General features: G+C 33.2%; 1 protein-coding gene across 1 annotated transcript in view; it reads left to right on the top strand.

Annotated features, from left to right (window-relative positions):
- The window catches only part of LOC126975893 (uncharacterized), a 119,400-nt gene that overhangs the window by 49,688 nt on the left and 49,234 nt on the right, over window positions 1-20,478 (top strand). Inside the window, exon 3 of the mRNA XM_050823999.1 lies at window positions 1,940-2,015. Coding sequence (XP_050679956.1) covers window positions 1,940-2,015 — 76 coding nt within the window. The remainder of the gene's footprint in view (window positions 1-1,939; window positions 2,016-20,478) is intronic.

Genomic DNA, 20,478 nt, shown 5'->3' with positions numbered 1-20,478 from the left:
CTTTCGCATTTGCCGTAATGCGGATTACGATCAAATCATTCCGACTCTATGAAGAAAGTAAATATCACTAAAAGAAAGTGCAAATAAGTACGTTGATCTTTAATATTAGCTTTTCCATGATCAAGCAATATCATACACAATTATCTGTTATATCTCTACAAGTATGTGGAGCATGATCTCCGGAACTATCTATTAGAATATTTCATCAGCATTTGTAATTTAATTTTTGTAATTTCATTATTTGTAATTTATATAAATGTTCTATTACTATTAAAGCTAGCCAAAGTTATAATAAGATCTTGCCAATTTCATCAGTGTGTTGGAAACAAAAAAAAAACTTTCCTATATAACTGGTGTTTTAAGTCATGTAAAGACTAAAGTCTTAAAGTCCAGTGAGAGGCTCCTTTGCACAGGATGCCGGCTAGATTATGGTTACCACAACGGCGCCTATTTCTGTCGGGAAGCAGTAATGTGTAAGCATTATTGCGTTTTGATGTGAAGGGCGCCGTAGCTAGTGAAATAACTGGGCAAACGAGACTTAACATCTTCATGTCTCAAGGTGACGAGCGAAATTGTATTGCCGCTCAGAATTTTTATGTCTTTCAAGAATCCTGAACACCACTGCATTGTTATGGCGTATCAATTACCACCAGCTGAAATTCTTGATCGTCTCGTCCCTTATTTTCATAAAAAAAAACTTAAAATACGTCTGAGCGAAGTCAGGATGGGCTGCTAGTATATACTGAAGGTACGTATAGCGGAATTATGAAATGGTTACGGTGACATTCGCTTTGAGAAAGCTAAGACAAACTAGTTTGTAGTTTGTGCTAATATTTTCACTTATGGGAATTATTAAATTCTTTGACATTCTTTATGTAGTGCGTGTTTGAAGTACATGTCAGTAGGCGTTTTATACTTTCGCTTTTTTGTGCTGTTTTCTTCAGTTAGATTTTTAACACCGGGTCGTTTGTTAATATTTCTACGAAACATCTTTACAGCTAGTACCTACAATTACGATTATATTCCGACAAGGGTATCAAACGGTTCTGGTTCGAAAATATAAATATCGATAAGTGCAAACAACACGGCATTAGACTCTTACACCCTTACAAATAAACCTGGGATGAGTTATACCTGAGAATAAACCAAGAATATGCAAAATGTTAGCAAATAGACATTTTACTTATGGTTTTTTTATTCGGTATTCGTATCACGTTTCCCGCGTTTATTTGTAAGGCTGCTTGACATTTGGACAACTTCAGAATTATCATTGTATTGACAGTGTTGTCAGCGATATAGTCAACAATAGCTCAGAAACTTAGATTAAGGATTGGTCTCCGCTGCGCTCCAACTAGAAACCACAATATCTAAGAACAAAAGCTTTTTTTATTACGGCAGCTATTAGATGCTTGTGGCATCTTGACACTCTATTACATCTTTCTAATTTTGTAATATACGCTTCGTGCTATTTTACATTGAATTTAATAAAATATAAAATATTTACTGATGATATGTCATCCCAGTGACTTTCTTACTTATTGTATTATTTTTACAAAGTCTTACTACTCGGGTTCGAGTACTAGTTACCACATTGCGACTACGCCTGCGATATCTAGTTGGAACGCAGCGACGACCAATCCTTAAAAGATCCTTCTAAGATCAGACATTTTGGGTTTTCAACTATATTGAGGTGTGTGATGGGGGTCATGTAACTAGTATAATTACTGTGCAACTGGAACTTAACATCTTATGTGATGTGCGCAATCGCGCTGCCGCTCAGAAATTTTTTCCAAGTACCCTGAGTGGCAGGTGACCGAATTGCTTGCCTCGACTCCAGTTTGTAATTCTATAACAAACTTATATTGTTATTTAAATTATGCCCTACAATAAAATGCGTTCAATGTGGAATTTTTAATATATTGTATTCTTATTGTTTCAGGTCCAAAATGACAATGAAAATCGAGTCACAGCTATCCCGGACAACAGCTGTCTGTCTTATGTTAGCATTAATAAGTGTAAGTACATTTTATTTGCGTCATCCATTGTTTGTGTAGAGTTTTTATGAGAACTAATGAGGGTTCACTGATCCTATCAAAGTCAAAGTTAAAATCATAGCCAAAGTCAAGTGGGAGTTGTAGATATTTTTGCTCATATTTAAAGGCTTCTTTGCACAGGACACCGGCTACGTGGGTAACGCAGTGGCGCCTTTTTCAATGAATTATTGTGTTTCGTTTGGACAGGCGTAGTTGCTAGTGACATTACTGGAATAATGAGACTTAACATCTTTTGTCTGAAAGTGACGAGCGTAATTGCGATGCCGCTCATAATTTTGGGTTCAGTCAAGAACTTGGTTCCAAATTGTAATGGGCGGGGTGAATCACTTACTATCAGATGTTCGTCTTGTTACTGTCGTCACATTTTCTGACTAAGTATACAATATTCACAGTCTTCCAATTTACTAAGAATCCCAGTATCTATCCGATTGTTTCATTCAAGCTTTTGAATTATTTGCTTTAAAAGTAACTATAACAAGCTTTTTTAGCTATAATTAATACTATAATAAAAAAATATATTGTGCATAAGGACTAAAATCGCTTAAAACGATGACAGGATGTTTATATATATTTTTATCACCCAACATGAATTAAATTCCAAAAAGACATACCGCTTAGCTCCGTGTGCAATAAAAAATCGACCTAGAACACCGAGTAACCAGAATCGAGCCGTCCTTGGGGTCGGATGAATGCCGACAAGTGACCAATCGCTCTTAAAGCTATGTAAGATGCTACTTTCTCGATTAGGCTCGTTACACACTCACGGATTGTCCATTTAAAATATTTCCATTTTATTTTAACGTTTATTTGTGTTTGATAAATAACAGACATTTACTATTATATTTTATAACCTAGAAAGAAAAACGATAATTAGCTTCCGATTTGCTAAACGATCTCATGAGATCGGTGACCTTGGAGACCGTGGACTGAGGCGAATCCTACGAGTTACATAGTTTAAGGCTATGCTTTAGATGATTTTTGTAATATTAGAACTGCTATAAAATATGCTGCCGGATACTGTGTTTCCAAACCATAGGACCTGAAGAATCGATCTTCAAGCTTAAAAGAAAATTGAATCAAAAGCCGGCAACGCATATCCAACTCGGCAGCGGCTTTCACTTAACAACAGGCGATCCACTTGTTTGCTCTCTCTGTTAAAAATGTATATATATATTATTTTCCATTTAATAATTCTTTCAACTTTTGAATTTTGTGATATATTTCTCTTTATGATACGTATGCATCAACAATTCAAGAGAAAAAGTCAAAAAACGTAAATATTCATCAAGGATGTCTGGTACATCTAGCTGCTAGGATGCCTAGAAAACTTTAAAATTTCTGAAATGTCTTTACATTTAACAAAACATCAATACAATTATCGAACAGTTATTGGTAAATTCTTCTACGATTTTGTGTTCCCAGAAAACAGCCTTCTGAACAGTTAGTATATCTACAATTACTAAGCGTAGATATAATACTATCATTTAACATATTATATGATGAAATATACATAAAATAACAACTTATTTTGAATTTCATTAAAAGAAAATTGACGGCGGATGTACAGCATTAAACGTGCTATGTTGCGTACGCCGTTCAAGTCGCTAGTTAGTAATTAGCCTTAGCGGCCGGAGTGTCCGCTCCATTTGAGCTCATCGCTGCACGCGCCTCCGGTGGCATACAAAGCGTACATATAGCACGACCACTAACTGGACCGCGTTTGTAAAAACAAATCGATAGATCGTAGAATCGACTGTAGGTCGATACATCGAGTTTACAAATGCACTCGCTCTCGATTTTTATTCGATGTAAGTGGGAAATAGAATAGACTATGTGTGTTTGATTAAATACGTGCTCGGATGTGATCCAGTATACGATAATGGCGTCACGAAGCAATTTAATTAATGGTACATTTTTGTACTTTCCCATTCTAGAGAATATGCAACAATATGTTTTATACTTGCCGTTTGCTCAATGTAAAAAGAAATGACTACATTTACTTTCAAATAATTTACTAATTAATAATATTAAATTTTTATTTATTTTAAATTTTAATTATTTATTATATTTTATCTATTTGTAGATTTTAGGTTCTAAATGTAAATGGTTTTTAAGGCTTGGTCTCCGGTGCGCTTCAACTTGATACCGCAGACGTAGTTCCTTCCATGTTCCTTAAGGAATCATCAAAACAAAAATTAGCTAAATTGGTCGAGGCATCCTCGAGTTTTGCGCTTAGCAACATTCATTTTTATTTATATAGATAGATAGATAGAAAAAGATATCAACACCAACATAAATGACGTCAATCAACTCGCGTCCACGGCATTTGCAACATGGCCAAATATGAGCAGCTTATAGATTACAGTATAAAAAAAAGTCGATTTAACAACAAAAGTAGATTTCGAAATAATAAACCAGTCTGTTGATAAGGGAAATGCATATTTTTCCATAATAGCTCAAGCTAAGGGCTATATTTCACCAGGATACCACGGTAGCGTGGTGTCCGTAAGCTACCATACAAGACAGTATACCGACACTATAGTAGTAACGCGTCCGAACTGGCCGCGTCACCAAACCTGTGCGCAACCAAACGGACACGGAGAGTAAGTCTCTATAGATCTGTATACATTTTGTTGGTAGCGGCGACTGGTTGCGCCACCGTGATGTCCCGGTGATATATAGCCCTTATGGTTAACAGTTTAGTCAAGCCGAACGAGTTTTACCAAGATTTTGTATAAATAATTGTATAATGTTTAAGATAAAATTGATTAATGGTTAGAGTCCCGTCCTAGCTGCTACGTACGGACGCCGCGGGAAACTTGCAGCCTGGTGTTCATTTGATTTATTATAGAAGCACTTGGTTTTAGTATGACTTGAAGAATTAATTCATGTGAGAATCATACCTAAATAATGATTTTGTATGTGTATGTAGGCACAGTGACGCGATACTTTCATAGTTATTTATGCAACTGTTGTGTGTAATAATGGGTATTAAAACACGAATGTGGGTTTATATTTATGTGATAATAGTATCACATGAGTGTTTTAATACCTAATTATCAACAGTTGCAAACAAGACTTTATCTACACCCATAATATGAAACCTCTATAAAAGATTCCGAAACAGTTAGCTTACTGCTAACATTTAAAAAAGCCAGTCCTAGTAACCATAATATCATCCAAAGGAGTGTTATTATGAAAACGGATGATATAATGCTGTACTGAATTTCATGACAACACTCGTTTGGATGATGTAATGTTTATTAGAATGTTGGTGATAAGCTAACTGTTTCAGGATCTTTTAATAGAGGATTTAAAGCATAGTGTGGATAAATTATATAATAACTGAAATCTATATTGAACATACCACACCTCGCAAGATTATATTATCAACCATAATTAATTAAATTTCGATGAATTTCTTTGAATAGCAATAGCAGAGGAAAATGAACTCTGATGACATTAAACACATGCCGGTTATCTAAAATTTAACTCTTGTTTGTCATTGTTAAGAATAATGTTTAAACTATTGTATTATTTATTTAATTTATTTACACGTAGGTACATAATGCGATGTTATTCATTTTAGGTTTCTGCACTTCCTCTCTATGTAAACTTTCACTGTACGATACATCGAGTTTACAAATGCACTCGCTCTCGATTTTTCCAACCACCGTACCAAAATAAATTTCCCCCTTAATCGGTGACATTTAAAAAAGGAATCGAAAGTATCAATGTTCTAATATCACTTATTAAAATAAAAATAATTGTGATTGGCAAAAAATACCAACATGTGTTTTTGCCAGACACAAGAGAGAGATGTGTACTCTCTCTCTCTCTCAGGCTCTCGATTTATCAATGGTTATATATTATGTATAATTAATGTTTAATTATGTTTTCTTTATTACACGCTTTTTATTAGCTTCACCTGTATGTATATTTGTTTGTAACCGACTCATTTTGGTGGGTATATGACCCACTTTAAACGGCCAGATTTTGTTCAAACTTCGTTGATTCCTTGTTCATCGCGGACCGATGACAATACATTAATTTGATAAAATAATTCCATTTTCAATTTGCAAAATAAGATTTTTGTTAATTTGTATAATTTTCATCTATCATCGATAAGGCAGGAAATGATGTTAATTTTTAATTTCAACCATTATCTTTAATCGATTTAGCTAATATTAGGAAATTTTCGAATACCAAAGAGAATTTTGTGGTTTTTAGCGTATTTTTTAGTTTTTTTAAACTATATCACACGATAGCTTGTCTGATATTCTGTATCGGTCCCGGAGATAAATATGCAATGCAAATGCATGGTTTCAATAAGTGATACCATAATTATCCTATTTTTAATAAAAATTTCAATTCAATAATATAATATTCGGACTTTTACAAACAGGCGTATAATCTACTCCTATTCTAACTTCATCAACTTATAAACTAAACCAGACAGATAAAAAAAATTTAAAAACCACTGATTTATGTTCTCTTATTATTCTTTAGACTCTTTCAGTTTTTGAAAATTTATTTTGGAATTTTAACATAATTTTTTCCTGTAATTCAGTAATGCTAAGACGCCGTACAAATGCACAGGGACCTAAAACTTAATTGATATTAAATTTAACTTTAAATCTCCACGCATTCGTAAGAAGATATCAAAAATTCAGACCAACAAAAAACTATTTTGTAAATATTATAAATATAGTTACAATTGTTATTTTTTTACACAAATTGAACTTGTAAACAAAATTTAATTACACAAATTAAATTTGAAAACAAAAATTATGAACAATGCGGTACTCGAATTCATCTACACTCTACAGGATCTTCTTTACAGTTGATAACCTGCTCAATCTCAATAATATTAAATATAGTTTTAAACATTGTTTTGTTTCGAATAAATTTTGTAAGAGTTCCTTTTACATTACTCATGACAACGCAACCCAACGCAATTCCAAAAACGTTTTTGTAATTTGTAATTCATTCACAACAGCAATTCTCTTTAATTACGAATAACTTTTAACAATCAGATTGAACTCGAATCAAAAGACCAATCATACGCGCGAATATTGCATCGAATATCTCACTGAATCGTGTTCGTTAAATATGGTTTATCAAGATCAGCGGAATTACTGTAATTGTTGTTATGTGTAAAGAGTTTTATTGCTTATGGGAACGAGAAAGTGCAATTGAGTTTCGGAGATACATGGCTTTGAATGGAGTATGAAGATGAACTACAAACCAATATCTCGGAACTGCCATATAAGGTGCGAAAGGTTGAGATAAGATAGAACTTGAGCCATTAAAAGGTATTGAGGCTTAAGAATTTTGAAAATCATTTCGGGTACACGGGCAAAGAGAAAACTTTGTTACGAAGCTCTGGTAATGAATGTTAAATAAATGCCAACTTTATACAACGATATATAGATGGGAAAGTAAGTGAAAATTGTCAAATCCGTGGTCATCTGAAAGTCAAAGCCAAATTATATATTTATATATAACTATATACATCAATCCCTCATTTTAGTGCTCTTATTAGTACATGAAGTATTGCTGTCATCTCTGGTCTGGCCCAGTATCAGCTTGAACCTTTTGCAATGCATAGCTGCTCAAATTGGCTGGGATTATCACGGGCAGTGTTTAAAAGAGATGTTTTTAATTTTATAACTATAGACTTAAGCTGAGATCTATAGAGCATACTTAGAATTTGTTCAGAATTTACTTACGTAAGGAGAGGCAAAGTGGCAAGAGGTCCACGTGATGGAAACTGCTTATGGATATAATATAGCACCAGGGGCCAAGAGATGCGTTGCCGACCTTTAAGTTGGGAGTATACTATAAGTTCTATCCGACAGCATTCACGAGGCGTTTATAGGTGATAAGGTCGATGCACCAGGCCTAGGCAACATAAAGCCTAGGTCTGCTGTATTGTCACCAAAGGTCAAGCATCAACTCTTAAGTGAAAGCTGTGTGAACCTGCGTATACTATTGTTCCCGCACAAACAAATTATCTAAGGCTAATTGTAATGACCGCTAACAATGTCTTACATGACTTGATTTATCGCGATTTCATTATAAGTAGTTGATTAGTTTTGTACTTGTAATCTTCTCTCCACCTTTTTCACACCTAAATACGCTTAAGAACATTGAAATAACGCCTACCGTATTTTAAACAGCATGTCGGAGGAAATTCGGTTAGAAATCAGTAAAAGAAAGCCTCAAAATCATTTTCTTACAATATTGTCACCTGTTTATCAATATAATCAATACTTATTGACAATACTTCTCCTATATCAATGTTCATATAAATTACTATGTATTAAGAGTAATCGGTGTTTATATAAAAAATACCGATCGATGATGACGAATGATAACCTCCTCCTTTTTGAAGTCGGTTAAAAAGAGGCTTGATCCTGCAGACATACTGTTGAAACAGTTTTGCGGGGTTATATTAGCTCCAGATTAATTAATTAATATACAAATGATTTAAGTTTTCTTTAGTGTTAATTCCGCCAATATTTGTCTTTAAAACAATTCGACACGTGTTTCGCCTCTACACGATAGACTCTACTCTAGACTAATTTAGTTTCGTGCCAGATTTTGGCGAGACAACAGGTCCTGAGGATGCCTCGTATGTTGTTTGTATAGTTATGAATTTCCGCAAAGTAACGCCTAATTATATTTTTTTTTATCAATTAATGCTTAAAAAATAATTTTAATTTTCTAATTCAAATATTTTTATTCAAATTGTATATATGACATTGCATATTGAAAGTCAAAACCAATTCGAAAAAGTATTCCTCAAACCTGAGAAGAACGGGCGCTTGAAACACAGCGGGCTTCTGTTTTTACATAAAAATATTGTAACAGTGTAATATCGTACAATAAAAAATATTTATTAGCCTGAGGGAGGTCGCACCATTCCTAATTAATGTTATCTCTCTGTCATGTTAACAAATGTAAAAAAAAAGCTGGAGAGTAATATAACAAGATTTATGAATGTTGCGTTATTCGGACGATTAGTTTAGTGGTTAAAGCGTTGGGAGTTATAACCACAAGAGACGTAAGTTCAAATCCTGCATCGTCTCTAAATTTTGGAACAAATTAAATATGCGTACTAACTTTAATTTTTTTATAGTAATAATAATATTGACACACTCTTACACATTGCCCAAACTAGGTATAGCCTGTACTATTTGCACAACGATATATTTAATAGAATATACTTACTAAAACATGCATAAATTCAAATAAATACCCATGACTCGAAAATAAACATTTATATTAATCATATAAATGATTGCTCAGTAGGCAGGGTCAATAACCACAGGGCTATAGAGGTTGTAAGAAAAAAATCAAAAACTTTTATCTTGCAAATAATTAAAATGTTTGTAAAATTGTTTCAAAAGATTTAAGAAACGAACATTATCTTGTTAAATACCTCATTAACATGTTTTCAAACATGTTCATACATTCCTATACTCATACAAGCTACAATGGTTCGTTACTTCACAACTAAAGACTTCATTGTTAAGTCGGGTCACGTGAGCCGAATGCGGCCAACTTGAAGCTTCGCAAATCGTGATGCTGATGTTAAAACAAATAACCTTAAGGACCAACGGTTTTAGATGGGCATCGTTATATTCTAGCAGGAACTGAATCCTTTGCTAATGGTGAGCTAGCTACGGATTGGAGAAAAATAGAGTTGGAATATATTTTTAATCTATCAGTGCTACAAATAAACTTGTTTTAAAGTTATACCTGAGAATAAACCAAGAATATGCTAAATGTTCTATTCTATTCTTCCTACTGTGGGTTCCGTGGTAAGTATACCACAAGTTAGCCAATGTCACGTTAAAGTAGACCACCAAGCTTAGAGTTTTTTTTTTTTTCTTAGTGTATATCTGAAACAAATACACATGCTGTTAGACTTTAAAGAGCCTATACAAATATAATTAATTAAATTATTAAATATGTACCTAAATATATGGTACCTTCAAAAAATGCGCGCACGCCTTCCTTAAAGGCCGGCAATGCTCCTGTGATTCCTCTGGTGTTGCAAGAGAACGTGGGTGGCGGTGATCACTTAACACCAGGTGACCCGTACGCTCGTTTGTCCTCGTTTTCCATTAAAAAAAATGTATAAGTACTTAGTGATATTTACAACTTAATCTTATTCCTTGTCATATATTTACACAAAATATTTACAAAAGGAGTAAAAACAAGGGAGAGGAGACATTTACAGAAAGCAGGAGGTATGAAATTATACAAAGAAGGTTGGATTAAGAGGCAATTGAAGAATAAATGATCCACATTTCGCTATGCAAAATGTTGAATTATATCGCTGACAACACTATATACAACGATACTTTTGAAGTGTTCTGACGCAATGCGAGAAACGTTATACGTCCGAATAAACCAATCATAAGCAAAATGTCTATTTGGTAAACATTTTGCATATACTTGGTTTATTCCCAAGTATAACTTTATAACAAGTTTCTTTGTAACGCCGCTAATATTTGCCAATAATTGTATCAGTGGTTTTCAGTTTGTGAAATATAAGCTTATTTTAGTGAATTTATTTACACAACAAGATATTTTACAATTATACTTAAATCTTAGTATAATAAACCCATTCGGGTGTACCATACCGTGTACTGTAATCGTCGACCGTTATAAATAATAAAGAAATTAAAAATACTACATACATATTATCATGCCATGGATGTTAATATGTAATTATGTATGTTTAAGTAAGTATATTGTATTAAATATATCGTTGTCTTGTGCCCATAGTACAGGCTATGCCTAGTTTGGGGCAAGATAATTTGTGTAAGAGTTTGACTATATAATATTATTATAATTCAAAAGCATCAAAATCACATGTATACTGCTACAACACGTTAAAGATTAGGTCAACACTTAAAAATCGCTTTAGATGCCTGATATAAACAGACACAAACCAATTGAAACTAATGGTTATACCAGTTAATGAAATGGAAGATGAATAAAACATGTAGAGAGGTATTTACGTAGAAAGACGGAACTATAGCGGGTAATGTGCAGTATTTGGAGACGATCCATCTGATCAATATGCAGATTTCTTGATGACGCCCCGGCGAGGAATGCTAACGGTTGGTATACTTTAACAATGCCGATTGGAGACATGCGTGTACACTGCATATCTATTTAAGCTACTTATTATAATTTACATACAATTTTAAAGAAAAGTTATTATAAGAAAATACACACAAGACGTAAAAATAGATTAATAACGGCAGTTCCAACTTACAGACTTCATAAAACTGGTCATTCATGATGAAGTATACAATTTTAATTTATTCCAAAATTGTGTATGTACCTATTTGTGATGTTGGACTCGAACATCGGACTCGATTTGAAGGGCGACATCTCAAGATAATTTCCTTAAATGCAAGTATTGGGGTTGAGGAGGTTATCAAAGGTTGAAAAAGACATACCAAAAAGTACGATCCATGTGTACTTGAACGGTTGGCTCAGACAGAAGAGCGATCGGACGGAATCCGAGAGGCGCTGGTTCGAGACCCTCATCATCCATTAATTTGTGTACAAATTAAATTTGTATAATTAATCCCAGAACTGAGGGATATCACTTGAAAATAACAAAATGTACTATGAAAATATATAACTCCCACATCATGTAATTGAACTTCCGTTATATAAGTTTAAGCTTACTACTCGTATTAAAGAAATTTTAATGTAAGAATTATAAATTTTAGGAATATAGTGATGTTAAGAATGTATGGATACTGTATAAACTGTAAAGATAGGATAAAACTCGCTGAGTTGCTTGCCTGTTCTTCTCAGCATCAAATTGACTTTCATAAGTTACAAATTGTCCCTAAATTAATAAATAAATTTCATAACATATTAAACATTACGTAAAAAGGATCCCCTTATAAGAGTGTTTAAAAAGTAAGTAGTAACATCTTGTATGATAGAGACACCTTCGAGTCCGAATCCGTATCACAATCACACCGAATCCGATCGCAGTTGACTTGCTCTTTATGTCAGTCAGCCTTCCTATTATATAGTTAGACAATGAATACCTTTCAATTAAACTTCACATAAAGCTATACCTGAGAATAAATTACGAATATGCAATAATTTTGAAGTTTTCCGAATGTCAAGCAGCCTTGCAAATAAACGCGGGAAATGTTATACGTCTGAATAAACCAATCGTAAGCAAAATGTCTATTCCAATGAATTAAAATACTGTATTCCACTAACAGGTTTACTTTAGCACAATTAGGCGAACTTATCGCTATAATGTGATCTCTTCCAGGTAACCTACAGGTGTAGGAGATTTTATTTACATATAACTTGACATAAGGCAGTAAATTAACATAATATAGGCTTTAATATATACATTCATATATTTATATACAACTCGCATTTATAATGTTAGATATTCGCACAAAAGTGAAGAATAAAATAGGATTGAACAACTACAAAAATAATAATATGATAAACATATATTTTGGTTCTACTATACATTTTCAATAGACAACCTGTTCTAAAAAATATTTCTATTTGTAAACATTTTACATATTTTTGGTTATTCTCAGGTATCGACTACAAATAAAATAGGTATAACTGCCTATTTTATTGTAAGGCCGTAGAGCTTTAATTTTAAGTTTAAGTACAAATAAGACCGAAACTGCAGATCACAAATTGTGTGCAACACACATACACCGAGCTTTATAACAAATGCTAAGTTTCGAGCGGGGGCTGAACTTACTATATTCTGTTTCTCGACGGTCGGACACGTTTACAACTCGTTCGACTAAAGCAATGTATTATCTACATTTCTTCTTCAGCAGTGCGATTATGCCAGTCACCTATAGATATAAGATTTTCAGTCTCTGTTTTTACATTACCTAACGGCGCTATTTAAGCCGAAAATGCGCTGCAATGATACGAGTACGTTTCTGGCCGGCAGATTCAGAGCAGCATTGCAGAAAAACTGAATATATTTATGTATTATTTACAAACTATCTCAATCAACACATTGTTAAATTACAAATTGACTTAACAGAATCTATATGATGAATATGAATGTTTGTTTCAGAGTCATGGATGTTTATATGTATTTATGTATGTTTAAGTAAGTATATTGTATTAAATATATCGTTGTCTTGCACCCATAGTACAGTCTATTGTAGATAGGCATAGGCCTAGTTTGGGGCAAGATAATTTGTGTAAGCGTGTGTCAATATTATTATTATTATTCTTTACAATATTTACGAAGGTATTCTAGTACAGGTTACTCAGAATAAGCTCTAAACGAAACGTCGACGAAATTCACTGCGTGGTTTTTGGGGGCTGAAAACAGATCTAACGGTTTTTTTTACTTTAGTAATTTTCTATACTTTGAAATACGATATTTATACACTATAATATTGACTTATACTTTAAACTTAGAAATATATTTAAAACCTGTTAAATTATCACGTAAATATTATTTAAAATTATATTTCTAATACCGTTCTTGAGTCGATTACATTAGAATAATGTTTCCCTCGCTAATAAGCCTTTATACCTCAATGAAATCAAGGTTCGAAGGACCATAAAATATGAGATGAGTACGATTTAGCATCGGTGTCTTAAGACAAACATTTATCGAAAGTTATATTCCGGTTCCGAATGTATTTGCATTACACAGGTTCTTTAATTGCTTTTAAACACAATAAAACTTGAGTTGGTACGTGTGAAGGCCTTTGGTCATGTGATAAATTTATTTAATCTTATTTGTAATGGTCGCGGTAGTTTCTTATTAAATTAAAATTAATTGTGCTGTTAAAACGATAGTACTATTATTACTTTGAATTTTATGAGTGTTAATTTGGTTCTCAAGTAAATAAATTATTGAGTTTTTTTTATTTATTTTTAATCGCCAATCTATTATTCATGTAATTATTTGATCTTATTATATTTATCTAGTGAGCATTACCAAAATATTTACGAATGATAAAAAAAATGATGTCACTAATTTTCCTAAATTTCTTCCTTTTTACCAGTGGAAGGCTCCTTTGCACAGGATGCCGACTAGATTATGGGTACCACAGCGGCGCCTATTTCTGCCGTGAAGCAGAAATGTGTAAGTAAACATTATTGTGATTCGGTCTGAAGGGCGCCATAGCTAGTGAAATTACTGGAAAAGTGAAACATCGTATGTCTCAAGGTGACGAGCGCAATTGTAGTGCCGCTCATAAATTTTGGGTTTCTCAAGAATCAATTCAATCAACAAATTCTCAAGAATCAATCCTGCCAATAACAATCGTACGTCTCGTCCCTTACTGTCATAAAAAATCTAAATATTAAGTACCTAGTTTAACACAGTGTCTTTTCTAAAATCTCTTATCGTAGTCGCATCGAACTATTTGGTGTTATTTATTAACATTTTTACGCGGATTGTTTGTAATCTTATATATTAATCTCTATCTAACTGTGAAAACCGGAATGATTACATTCTGAGATTGGGTATTGACTGACAGATACCACGGGGCTTTTACATTTTGTCTGAAATATTTGGCCGTTAGACTGATATCGATTTAATAAAAATATTTTGACTTACTAATAATATGATAACTTATCGGAGGTTTAAAACATAGTTAATAAACGTTTATTATAAAATACATTAATTATGTATTCACCAAGGCTAAAATACTCATTATTTATATTTGATACTAGCAGTTCCAGCCCGCTTCGCTGGGCGAATTTTAAATGAAATTAAATTGAACAATAAGCCTTAAACAAAGACAAATTTTCATCATATATATATAGATAACATAAAAGCTAAGACCTCTCCCAAAACCAAGAATTACACGTCTAACCCAATCTATGTAGGTATCAGTGGCGTAACAATAGGGTGGCAGGGCTGGCAAAATGCCACGGGCCCACGACCCAAGAGGGCCCCGGCCCAAGAGGCTGTGAGCTCAAATATATTTTTTACATTGCACCTGAATATATTATTATATTATATGAAAAATATATTTTTATAAATCCTGCTTAAAATCCAAAGTGAAACAATAGCTTAAGACTTTAATACAATTTGAATTTAATCGTAAAGCATTTCAATCAACCTAAACAAAAAGAAGTTGATTCGAAAAGCTGGCGAATAGATGATGAATGCATTGAGATATTATATTTATTAAAATTAAACTGAGTACAACGTGATGATTTTAGCTGATAAGGCCCCATCATAAGAATTTGCCACGGGCCCGAGATGGTATAGTTCCGCCACTGGTAGGTATAATTATTATAAGTATTCTAATCTTTTATTATAATCTCATTAAATTTTATTTAGCAAATACATTCTATTCAAAATTAATTACGTTAGTTAGTAAAGATAAGCTCAAGTACGTGCCAATTCAAACCTTCTCCGTAATGTTTCAAACGTTATCTTAAATTATTTTAAAAAGCGCGGTACTGCCTACGCGTTTTATTAATTAGTGTGAACACTTTAATATTATTCAAATCAATTCTAAGCTTACGGTACCACTATATTGTAATATTTTACCAAATACATGTTTGATGTTGAGCATGTTGTAAATCAGAGAGTGGTATACTTTTACGGTTTTAGAAAAGTTAAGGATTTTTTTATTTTAAGATAAGTCCGGGGGACGCAATGTTATTAATGACCTCGGGAAAAGGACGGAGAAGTTTGAGTCATAACAGAGAGTAATGAAACTCACTCCCCATTTCAAAAGCTTATCATCTATTTGTAACGTGTTCCTCATTTGTTTTTATACTAAGATCTGGATAATTTGACAGATAACGATATTGGGTAGTTGAATATTCTTCTACAACTTAATATAATGTAGTTATAATTATTGTTATTCTTGGAATCGGTGTACTCCCGCTGCGGCCGCGCTCTCGTCTCTCGCCTTCTCGAGTTGCGCGTTCAAGACAAGCACATCTGACCTATAAATATGTATGTGGTTACAAACATACCTTGGATAACTCTGACTCTAAGCACCAGCTTTTAAATAAAGAAATACTGATGAATTGCCCGTGTACTAAAAGTCTACACGATTTCGTACGCCTAAATTGCCCGTGTGGACTAGTCAAAATCGGCTCAGCTAATCGATACTTCGGAGGTAACAAACATAAAATAAATACAGTCCAATTGAATTACCACTTCCTTTTTTGAAGTTGGTTAAAAATGGGTCAGCCTTAATATTTTTTGTATAAGAGAAGGCAAAAGGCTACCGGGACAAGAGATCCGTTTTCGGGCTTTAAAGTGGGAGTATGCACTTTTCGTAAGGGTCCCTAATTCTCATCGGTTCGGAATAAAAACAGCCGGTAATTGATTCCACAGAGTGGCTGTGCGTGGCAAGAATTTTCTTGCAAAACACGCGGTTGTACAATGCCAGACGTCAACGTGATGGGGATGGTATTTAGCATTTTGACGTAATGTCCGGTGGTGGAATTCGGCCGCTGATTAACCCTGGTGATATTTTAAATAGCTTCGAATATTAATGTGTATAATAAATATTTGCAATTTATTTAATAATATTCCTTATAGTAGCAGTATATAGCTCTTTGTATCACTGGGGGAGAAGTGCGATACCAAGACCTAGGTATATTGAGTTAAAGGTTCTCTCTAAGGTTCCCCTTGGTAACTAATGAAAAACAATTATGATGTTAGCAAATAATACGCGTGCTTATATTCTCGGAATAACTCTGAGTAAATACTTTCAAAGTGGTCTGATCACACTTTATTGATCTCTCTTGATTTGATTGTTAACCGAGGGTAGAAAGAATCAATTCCCGAGGTATTTAGACGTCCGAGTTGGAATTGATTCTTTTACCCGTGTTAAGCACTCTACTTTTCATTTCGAATATGAGGAAAATAAAACTAGTTGTTTATCTAAACTATTTATTGATAATATTTAATAATATGTGTAGTACTTATTTAAAATTAATTGTCAAATTAGGACAATATACGTCGACTGTTTAAATATGGAACTCACCGCGTAATTGTTGCGGCTTATTCCGTTCAAAGAAGTTTGCGCTAAGTTCACACTGGTTGTTTAAAAAGTCACATGGCCGCAGAACTTTTTAATTAGTTTTTTTACGTAAAACTCTTGACAGTAGTTCTATTTTTAAAGTTCTTTCCGGCCCTTAGATGGGAAGTAATTAGTATGAGTTTTTTACCTCTCTATGGATTGAAGCACCATTTTCCACCCAATAATCAGATCAAAACAACATTACTTTCCGAGTATGAGAAAAGAAAAATATTATACATGGAGGGGTCGATCGCCCAAATCGGTTGAGTAGGGTTCGATTTGGTAAATCTAGGTCAAATATAATTTACAAACTAACGTTCAGTCCTAGATTAGTTAGATCGAATCTAGGCAGATACGCCCCAGAGTGTAGAATATTTGTCACCTACAACAATTTGGTTAAAAGAGCTGGCATAGATATTTTTCGGCACTCCATTTGCCCCATGTTTGAAAAAAGAAGTCAAAAAAATTATGAAAGTACTGCAAGATTGTTCGAAAGTCATTGTTCGAAATTATTGTTGCTTTTCTTGTTTATGTAAGTACATAATAATTATTATTTTTTCAGCCTTTTTCTTGCTTTATTTTTGTTATATTTTTCAAAATTGTCTTTAGTTTTAAGTAACAAGTAAAAAGTTTTAGATGAACAAAGAATATATATTATACATATTAAGCATGACAAGTTAGCCTGTAAGTGGAGTCTACAATATTATATAATAATTTTTAAACGTGTCTCTAGAGTAAGATAGTTGTATGCACAATGGCTTCCTAATTATTAAACAAATAAAAGTTGCGCTGACAATGCATTGTGAGCATAATTGATCGTTATTTCTTTTAGGACAGATTCTAATTTGCTATAAAATCTCTATACATATTACTTATAATGTAGGCGTATATGCGCACGTGCTTTGCAAGTTACAAGGTTACATTAGCCACTTATATCACTTCATTGTACGAAGGCATCAATTTACAAGTGATTATGAGGCCTCTACAACGATACTCAGGTGTTCCGACTAGCTCAATGAGTGTAATTTGTTATTACTTTATAGTTAAAGAGATAGTAATTAATTCTGTCATTATGTTTTATTATTGTAAGCTTGTGGTGTTTGTAATTAAAGTTTTTAAATTTAAAGTTTATTATTCCAGTTTAATAAATGTTTATCTTAATCAATTATGATGTTTGCAAAAACTGTACTTTATTGCTTTTGAATCGAGTTTAAATTTCCATCAAATGATCTTTATAAATCATAGTGTCTTCTATTAGTAATATATAATATATTGGAACTAGTTAAATATTTAGTCAGGTACGAAGTAAGCCCTAGTCCCTCTTGTAAAAATATATGAGATCTAATAGATCCCTTAAGTTTTTACTAGAAGCCCAAAATAGAAACTTCGTTCTTTCTTGAACATTGTACACATTTTATGAATTTAATGTTTCTTTAAAAAATTATAAATTTGAACTAATCTAAAAACAAAACTCTGTTTTCATGATTTTTAAACTACACTTGTAGAAATGAACTCGGCAGACTAAATCATTGGATTGAAAATAATTACTTACATCCACAAATGTATTGAATTTAAATTAAATTATTATCGTAACATTGTAAACACAAATGTACTAAATAATATTCAACAAATAAATAATAGTAAACACCTATAAATAATATTTTAATATCTTTTTTAACTGTTAAGAAAATAATTTTTCAAGAAGCTTGAATGCATCTTCTTTTAACTACTTAAGTAAAATGGTCGACAGATCTTTACTGTTATTAGTAAAAAAATATACTTAAAAATAGTTCTCAGTCTCTTAAGCTATATCAAATTTGTACAGAGCGGAAAGTTTTAAATGGAAGTCGGCGTAGTGATCATAAAATTACAGGTCATGCCCCACGTAGGGCCTCACTGATAGAAAATTAGAAGCATTTTTATGTGTCATTAAAAGAGATTCATTCTCTTAATAAGCTATTCGGTTGTATTATCAAGAGATTGGAACGTTATATATTTCAAATTGAAATTGTGCTTTTATATTGTGCTACGGACGACCGTGGGGATTATTTTCTTTCATACGATCAAATCTTTTAAAAAGCCGGCTGAGGTTTATGCGCCTATTTCTTGCAGGCATAAGTAAATAAGAAAAATCATACATTTAAAGGAGTACATTTTCATGGTTTTGTTCTGCATTAGAGCAGTAGTGGTGTAAAAGAAAAGAAAGTAGGAATGCAGAAGCAAACAACTAAAGTAAAATTGATGTTTTAGTCGGTTGTGTATTCATTTATCATCAGCCTGCAGATCTATTGATGAACAATTAGGCCTCAACCAAAGATTTCACAATAAACGATCTTGGGCGGTCTGTATCCAATGGTTTCCCTACTTTTATTTGATCATCAGTCCATTCATTTACCAGTAGGTGGCTCATTTAAAACAGGAATGTGTAAGAATTATTGTCTTTCGGTCTGAAGGTCACCGTAGCTAATGGAATTATTGGGCAAATGAGACTTAACATCTTATGTCTCAAGGTGACGCGCGCAATTGTAGTCAGAATTAATTGCCGGTCAGAATTATTGGGGTTTTCAAGAATCCTGAGCGGCAATGCATTGTAATGGGCAGGGCGTATCAATTACCATCAGCTGATCGTCCAGGTCGTCTCGTCCCATAGTGACATAAAAAAACAATCTGGTTGCCGTTCAGTACTACATCTTCCTGCTCGTGGTTGCACTAGAGAACTTTCTGTACCATGGTATTCAAGAACATGAAATTTTATGGTATGATAGTTTGATGTGATGCAAACACAATTTATTACAATTTATAATTTATTATTAACAAGCTTTTACCCGCGACATCGTGCGCGTGTAAAAGTTACTTCGGGCAGCATTTCTTATTTTTTTATATACTCACTTTGTAAATAATACACTACAAACTGCTGTTGTTAATACATTTTTATTAGTTACCAACTATAGAACTTTCATCCTTCTTTTTCACCCCACACAGGTCTAAATTTAAAAACGTTAGAAGCAATATTTGAAAGTGTCATGGTGTGAAATTTCATTTCATCACGAAATTTGATACAGACTTCCACCCCTTAGGGGATAGCCCCGCAAAGCCTTTTATTTGCGATAAAAGATAGCCTATGTCCTTTCCCAAGCTCTTGTCTATCTCTGTACTAAATTTCATCAGTTCGGTGGTAAACCTTTTGAAGCGTAACAAACAAACTTATATACACAGTTATAATATTGTGTACAGCTTCATTTGATGTTAAGTGATCACTGCAGCTCATACTCTTTATCAACACCAGAATCTAGGTGTGTGCATGCTTTTTTGAATGTATCTGAGTTTGGATGGACATCCAAGATAGTACAAATGGCAGTTATCAG

This window comes from Leptidea sinapis, chromosome 38 (assembly GCF_905404315.1).
Source record: "Leptidea sinapis chromosome 38, ilLepSina1.1, whole genome shotgun sequence".
NCBI classification, from domain to species: Eukaryota; Metazoa; Arthropoda; class Insecta; order Lepidoptera; family Pieridae; genus Leptidea; species Leptidea sinapis.
Note: the sequence above shows the minus strand (reverse complement) of the source record. Positions and strands in the feature narration are given on the sequence as shown.